The sequence below is a fragment of the Miscanthus floridulus genome, chromosome 8, assembly GCF_019320115.1.
Source record: "Miscanthus floridulus cultivar M001 chromosome 8, ASM1932011v1, whole genome shotgun sequence".
Taxonomy (NCBI): Eukaryota; Viridiplantae; Streptophyta; class Magnoliopsida; order Poales; family Poaceae; genus Miscanthus; species Miscanthus floridulus.
The window spans coordinates 3,259,645-3,267,799 of NC_089587.1; the positions used below are offsets into that span (position 1 = coordinate 3,259,645).

The window sequence follows — 8,155 nt, forward strand, 5'->3', positions numbered from 1 at the left end:
AGCGTCGTGGCCGTGGTGGGTCCTGGCGTCGTGGCCGTGGTGGAGATCCCGCCGTGGTGGAGGGAGGCCGTCGCGCCGACGCGTCCTCGCCCGCCGTGGTGGAGGTCCCGGCGTCGTGGCCGTGGTGGATCCCGGCGTCGTGGCCATGGTGGAGATCCCGCCGTGGTGGAGGGAGGCCACCGCGCCGAACCATCCTCGCCCGCCGGATCCGGCCACCGCGCACCGCCACCGACCGGATCCGCCTCGGGACGCCGTCACCGGCCGGATCCGGTCACCGCGCGCCGCCACCGGCCAGATCCGCCTCAGGACGGGCTCGTCGTTGCCGTCCCACGAGCCACCGCGCTCATCGCCGCGCGCCCCGTGCTAGAGGATCGGAAGAGAGAGAGGAAGGAGAGGGAGGGATCTATGGGAGAGAAGAGAGGGAGGGAGAGCGTCGTGCTGGTGGATATGCAGTGGAAGGAGATGGTGACGGGAGGAGAGAGGCTCGCGATAGGAGAGGAGTGACTGCGGCGCTATCGGTGGAGAGGAGTGAGTGAACTGAAACCCTAAACTCCTAAAGTGCTCATTTTATATGGAGACCAGTTATTGGGCCTCGCCCTGGGCCTGTTGGGCCTCGGCCATTTACCGTGGCGGGCGTCTTAACACGTCCGCCATGGAAAATACATATTTTCCGTGGCGGGCATCTTAAGACGTCCGCTACGGCAAATCGATTTACCGTGACGGGCAAACGTGCCCACCACGGTAAATAAAAAATGCCCGCCGCGGTAAATCGTGGTATTTACCGCAGCAGGCGAAAATAGATGATCGCCACGGAGTGTAAAAATGCAACGCTGCGCATAATCTTTTGTGCAGTAGTGACAATGACACAAGGCACGTACCGTGCGTGCGTGCATGATTTGCACGTCGGTCTCGTTGCAGACGCGCGCAGAGGCATTCCGTGCGACGCATGCCATGCCATACATATCCATCCATACCCCGCTGCTGTGCTGCCGCCAACCAAACCAACGACGCTTCTCACTCATGACTCATGTGACCCAGCAACAACCTCATGTTACCATAACATCACCCTCATCATCGCATCATGCATGGGCCTGGGATACGCACGGCATGGGCATGCATGGGTTCGGTCACCACTTACCAGTTACCACCAAGCACGAAGCAACAAAGGATGCAACTACCATATGCGCACCCGTTAGAGTATTTTATGTTTGATCAAGGTTTTAGTAAATAGTATTCACGTTTATGACTCTAAATCAATTTATTATGATAATACATTTCGTAATTAACCAATGGTATTTATTTGATATTATAAATATTTATATTTTTTTATCTATAATTGGTTAAACTTGGCATACTAAAACATGATACTGTTCGAGAGTTGTATTCTTTCAGAGACGGAGGGAGTAAAATTTATATCTCCAAATAAGTTTATTATAAGATGATCAATCTACTGACATTTATAAAGCATCATAAATATTAATATTTTTTATTACATATTTAGTTAAAGCAAAAGAAAATTAACTCCTCAAAAAACGATACATGTAGGTTTTTTTTTTAACCGAGGAGGCTAGGAAGTATGTAGTACATGTGGCCCCTTAGTGGCCAGCTTCCAACCCCATCAAAAAGCGGTTTTTCCCTTTTGCTTCCTTCGTCATCTGGTAGCTTATAATTCAACACTACACTACTTGTGTTGGTGTTTTAAGGAATAATAACAATATATATGATGGCGATGTCGCTCCATGTCCACATGTTCCTGCAGGTTTGTTCCTTTGCAATACACAAACGCATGGTCCCTCCCGTCATTTTCAGTCCTGTTCCTTCCAAGGAGAAAGATTGTGCATACATGCGGTCCACTCATGAATTATCTATCACAAAATAAAATAACTGACAGAGAAGGAAAATAACATTTTAGTGCAAGCGTTTGGAAGCAAGGTTCTTCTGATCCTCTCTATTATTGAATGAAGGAAAACAAGGGAGGGAGATGTGCAGTGCAGGTGACAGAGAAATGGAGCAAGGGATGGCCGACCTGACAAACATTCTTGCTCAAGCCAAGACGTCGTTCATTCATTCACAGATAGATATAGACATGCAGTGCATTTTAGCAATGCAACCACTGCAGGTGCAGGGCAGGCCGGTTGTGTAAAGCAACCTAACAACTTCTTTGCTTCCGATTCCAGCTTAGACTGTCCCCGACAGCTGTATCCAAACTCAAAATGAATAGTATGAGATCAAAAATCAGCCTCTAACAGAGTACATATACGAAAGACTCATTTTGGGTTGTCTGAGAGGCACAACCTAAATATGAGTATCTCTCTCCTAAAAACCTATTTGCAGAAAGGATTCTCTTTTAGGTCCCGTTGTTGGAGAGGATGTCGAATGAGTATTGAACCATTTGACTATAGCGCTACCCAAATATTGAATGGGCCTTGTATTTTGAATGTTGTTGTTGGAGATAGTCTTCCGTGCTGTCTCTCTGTGCAAAAGGCAAGTGATCAGCCTGCCTCACTTTTTTTTTATATACGCATGCACAGTAACTATTTGTTGGCTTATTTTTAGCGCTTATTAGTTACTTGACGGCTGCGGAAGCAAAATGAGCACTATAAAAGTTTAATACGTACTACTCTCTCCATTTCACATTGTTTAGTAATTCTGGCCTTTTAAGATATATAGTTTTAATCATATATATCTAGACATAACGGATATCTAGATATACAGTAAAATCTATGTACCTAACAACACCTGACCGACTTACAATTTAGAGCGGGGGAGCATATGAGCAACGCCATCGCATACTAATACATTAGTGACGTGGCCAGAGCAAAAACCATTTCTGGCTACTGATTTAATTAAAATAGTATTTCACACACTGTACCATGAATTAACTATATATGTTAATTTCTGGATGGGCCAGTAGCAACAAACTAAAGCTTGTTCGTTCCGGTTTCGCTGTCTGGGAAATCTGAACAGCTCTCAACTTCAACCCCATGAAAAATCAAAAGGCACGCTTGCTTGCTTGTGTTCAGGTTGGGTGCAACAAAAAGCGACAACGTCGGTTGCTGTTTCTTTGTCGCCAATCCATACATCACACATGTCAGCCAGTTTGGTAGACCTAAAAATGTTAATGCATATATTTGACCTTGCTACGGTAGCTCAACACTGCTACTAGTCGTTGAAAACAGAAGGGCCCGTTTGTTTCGGCTCCCGCGGCTCCGGCTTCGACTGACACCGACTGTTCATAGAGCCGGGTTTTCTCTCCTACACTATATTGTAGCAGTACTGTTCATTAAAGTCGTTTTTCTCTTCCTTACTTTTGTGTCACTGTTTATGGAGCGTTGTTCACGAAGCCGGCGGAGCTCGGTTTTTCGGCTCGTGCGGCTCCGGCTATGGTGCGTGAACAACTCAAACATGGAAACAAATGGTAGCTAGCAGGCTTGCTGATGACAGGACAGGCAGGCTCCTCTGGGATAAGTATTTATTTGAGGTTTTTATTATTTTTAAAAATCGTGTTCATCTCCTACCACATCTGAGATGGCGCGAGCATTCGTCCTTGGTGGCCACCGAATTTGGCCGCCATTTTGCATGGTACGTGCCTCCCTCCTCTGCTTTTGCTGGCACAATGTCGGTTTGGGGCCTTTGAAAGCATGCTTAATTCCTAATTTTCTTCGCAAATACATGAATACAACAAATATTTTTAAGAGGTAATAAAAACATTACTACCGCGTAGAGTTTGTTTTTTGTGATTTTGTGAGGGCAAGAACCACCTAAATCGGAGGTACCGATTTAAAATATTTTGATTTTAAAAGTTTAAGCTTTATTAAAATAGAAGTTGTTGTTTTTAATAATTATTAAACTACTTTGGAAAATGCTGTTGTATTAAAAAAACTTGGTTCATGATGTCACCAAAAACATATGACACCAACAGCCATTTTTCATTAAGCGTTAACATTTGCCACAGGATTATTACTGCCTCTCTCGGTAGTAGCCGCACCGTGCTACTTGGACAATACTACCAAGTAAATCGATAATGCAGAATATTTGAAGTATCTATTACATAGATGTAGTCAGTGAGAAACTCAGCAAAGCTTGTTTTTTCATTTTACGATTTTGCTTTGATTTTATATAGATTTTAGAACTTTCAGCCGATTAAAACGTAATAAAAGAAAAAGAGAAACGTAATAGGACAAACGCTTTGCACCTAGGTCCCTATACTTTCCCTCAATCAAATCACGCTTTGATGTACTGTAAAGAACTGTTCATAAGAGTCACGACATTTGCATTGGGAACCCTGAAAAAGCTTCTATTCTTCTTTACTTACCCATGAACGCTTAGAAAATCAACACAAACTTGGTAACCTGTTCGTCAATCTGTCGCGTCTTTTTTTTTTCTTCCTACTCTACCCAAACCCAGGTATGATATACTGCAGTGCTTTAGCTGCTTCAGATAATTAAGCCCAACAGATAGAGCATTCTAAAAGAACAAAGGAGAACACAATGAAGCCAGCACCGACGATCAATCACCATTCACCATGAGGAAACAAAACTCAAAATACAGATAATACCAGAATTCCACAATACCTAAACATGAACAGGTGGAATAGTTTGAGTAACCAGAATGCATCAATTACACAAATCTGAGTCATGAACTCATGATTACAAGCCAAATATTTGCTCTTGTTATTCCAGACATACAATACACCCACGGTCATAGCAAAGTGGCTAGGGCACGCGCTGGAATATATGTAGTATATAACAAGAAAATGTATTGCAAACAAGCCTCCTAACTCCTAGGTCCTAAGTGCAATCTTTACCATTTTGTACTATAACAAAGTCAGCTGGCAATCTCAGAACATGCAAGTTCATAGCTTCAAAACATCTTTCAGCAAACCATGTAGCCATGCAACAGAACAAAACAGATCCAGATACAGATGTAACTAATGGGACCAAAACTTAAACTCTCAAAATAATGGAAAGCACAGAGCGACTCCTTCATTAGTCTCATGCCAAAACTGAACGTTTAGGAACAGTCATTGGTACAACCACTAAAAAGCTTACGCAGTACAGTATGTTAAGAGTAATTAATGCATAATTTTGCAACTAATTCATGACAAGAAGTATGTTAATAGTAATTAATGCATAACTTTGCAACTAAATTCATGACAAGAGATACATCTTTGCCTATTATTGCGTACATTTCTTCTCACTAAGATGAACAAATCAAGGATTCTCCAAGCAGAAAGTAAATGCACCTGCTTCTAGTTTGATAGGATGAAAATCCCTACTTGACAAATAGCTCAAGAAGCATCTATGAAAAGAAAGAAATCACATCTTTCTTCTAGTCAAAAAGAAAAATAGATGGTTTCGAAAAGCTGACAAAGTTCACTAAGCACCCATGGCAACCCTTTTGCCCCTCTTGGACATTGACTGTGCATTCTCTGCCAAGATCCTAGACAAAATATCTGCTTGCTTTGAGTATCCCTCAGATTTTAAGCTCTCCATCAAAGCATCGCAACCTTTCTGGTCGACAACACCTCCTTTGTTCTTGATCTTGCAAAGCATGGAGTACGCAGGCAATGTCTTTTCTTCAGCATACAGGGCCTCCAGAACTCTGTCATAGGTCGAGAAGCTAACATCGAAGTCCCTGTCCAACGCAAAATCAGCCAGCTTCTGTGCTTCCATCACTCTATCATTGTCACAGAGGCCAATCAGCAACTTATCTAGATCAGGCATACAGCCATTTTCCACCATCAGATTGACACGGCCAATTGCCTCCTCCACATGGCCCCTCGTGAAGAGAGCTTCCAGTATCTTGTGTGCCACATCCATGTTCTCAGTAACCCCCTTCTCAATCATAATCTTCATGACCCTGCTTGCGGTCTGAACCCGACCATCATTGAACAGTGCCTCCATGACAGACTTGAACAGAGCTGGGCTTGGCAGATGACCATGTTGCATCATGCTGTCCAATGCCATCTTTGCATCAGCGGGCTCATTCTTCTTCAGGAAGCTATCAACTAGGAGCACATGTGACTCAGGGTCAGTTGGGACCTCACGCCGTGTCATAATGGCAAGAATCTCCTGTGCCGCCTCCGGCACGCCTTCTTTTGCATGTCCACGGATAAGACTGTTGAACGCAGCCTTGTCATCCACACCTTTCTTCATCAGCTGCCTGAAGAACGTCTCAGCCTTGGCGGTGCTGCCATTGCTGCACAGGTACTCGATCACTGGGTTATAAGCCGATGCTTCAAGCACAGGACTCTTTGGGCTCAGCAAGGTGCCCTTCTCCATAAGCTCATCTAGCACCTCAATAGCCATTTCGAACTTGCCACCTGCGCAAAGGCCTTCCATCAGCACTCCATACTGTTTTGGATCCACCAGCACATGCTTGAACTGCCCACTCTTCCGGTGCACCTCCAGCGCCCCATCCAAGTCCCCAGCCTTGCACAGTGTTGTCACAAGCCTCAGAAACACCGACTTGTCCTTAGGTGTGAGCCTCCGCTCCGCCATTTCATCCACTGCCTTCTGGGCCTCCGCCGCCCTGCTCTGGTCATCGCAAAGCCCTGGCATCAACGCAGCAAACGTCTTCTCACTCAGCCTCAAACCCTTCTCGCCCATCTCAGCAAACAACGCCACTGCCTCTTCCACCCTATCGCCTTCCACATACCCCTTGATCATGACATTGTACGAGACCGAGTTCCGCTCGATCCCCTCCCCAGTCATTTCATCAAACACCTTGCGCGCACTCTCCAGATCACCGGCGTGCACCCACGCATTCAGCAGGGCGTTGTAGGTGGTGACATCAGGCGTCACCCCATGGCCCTTCATCTCTCCAAACACCCTGACTGCGGTCTCCATCTTCTTGCACAGGCCGAACCCCCAGATGAGCGTGTTGTAGGTGGACACGTCCGGAGCGACCCCGTCCGCGATCATGGCGTTGTAGATCCGCCTGGCCATTGCCTCGCGTCCGCGGCAGAGTATGGCCTTGAGGACGGCGTTGTAGGAGAGCGCGGTGCGGGGGACGCCGACGTTGGGCATCATCCGGAACAGCCTGACGGCCTCCTGCGGGATGGCGGCCCTGCCGTAGGCGGCGATGAGCGCGGCGAGCGTGGGCTCGTCGGGCGCGACGGAGAAGGACGGCATGGTGTCGAGGACGAGGCACCGCGCGTGGTTGAGCATGCGGCGGGACGCGAGCGCCGGCACGAGGAGCGCGAACGTGCCGCCCTCCGGGCGGAACCCGCCCCGGCGGTACGCGAAGCGGAAGAACTGGAGGGCCAGGTCGGCGCGCCCCGCGGACGCCGCCCCGGAGATGACGCCGTGGACCAGCGGCGCGTCGAGCGTGGGCGAGAGCAGGCGGATCGAGTTCTCCAGCCGCGTCGTCCACGGCCGCCGCCGGATCATGTGCAGGATCGTCTCGTGGAGCGGCTCCTCGCGCCGGGGTGGGTTGGTGGGCGCCGACGGCGAGGGTGCCGCCGCCGCCTCCGCCTCCGCCTCCGCCGGGGCCTCGACGGCTCGGGGTGGGACCTCGTGGCTGGATGAGGAGGCGCATAGCGCGCGGGTGGGAGCTCCGGGGTTCCGGGAGAGGAGCGGGAGGTGGAGGGGGTAGGCGAGGTGGCGGCGCGCCATGGCTGATGCGGCGAGTGGTGGGAGGGAGAGGTTGGCGGCGGTGGAATCAGTGAGCGACGAGGGTTTAGTCGGAGTCGAGCCTGAGCGACGCTAGAGTGCACTCGGAGACGGATTGCCGTCCGCTGAGGATCGTACGTCCCTGCTTCGGCTCGCACTCGATGCTCTAAGGATCGTACGTCCCTGCTTCGGTTTGCACTCGATGCTCTAAGGGCGTGATTTTGTCGGTGGATTTTGTTTGAAATGTCAAGAAATCAGGTTTTATTTTGTTTGACATTCTCATATATGTACGATGCTATATCTGATTTATCTATTTCTAGTTTAGATCTGTATATGATGCTTCGTATTTGGTTTATACCTTATATTTTGTGTAGATCTTGTACATACTGATGTCTATTTTATTGTACACGTCGAGTAAGGTGCCTAGAGGTCAATGATGTTGATTGTGTAACAGTATATGCTGGAGGAGCACTCTTTGTTGTGGCAGCCGCGTCTTTCATAGTTTATTTTGTCTGATTTTTTGCTTGCTAAGCAGTACA

At 47.7% G+C, this 8,155-nt stretch overlaps 1 protein-coding gene across 1 annotated transcript; it reads right to left on the minus strand.

Moving 5' to 3' along the window:
- Positions 1-5,030: 5,030 nt before the first annotated feature.
- LOC136470902 (large ribosomal subunit protein mL102 (rPPR5)-like) lies at positions 5,031-7,885 on the minus strand. The gene has a single exon (XM_066468632.1). It carries the CDS (start codon positions 7,617-7,619, stop codon positions 5,379-5,381), a length of 2,241 nt encoding a protein of 746 aa, XP_066324729.1. The 5' UTR covers positions 7,620-7,885; the 3' UTR covers positions 5,031-5,378.
- Between the last annotated feature and the right edge of the window lie 270 nt (positions 7,886-8,155).

Excerpts from the sequence above, each read along its gene's own strand:
- LOC136470902 (XM_066468632.1), bottom strand. The coding sequence starts at position 7,619 with ATGGCGCGCCGCCACCTCGCCTACCCCCTCCACCTCCCGCTCCTCTCC.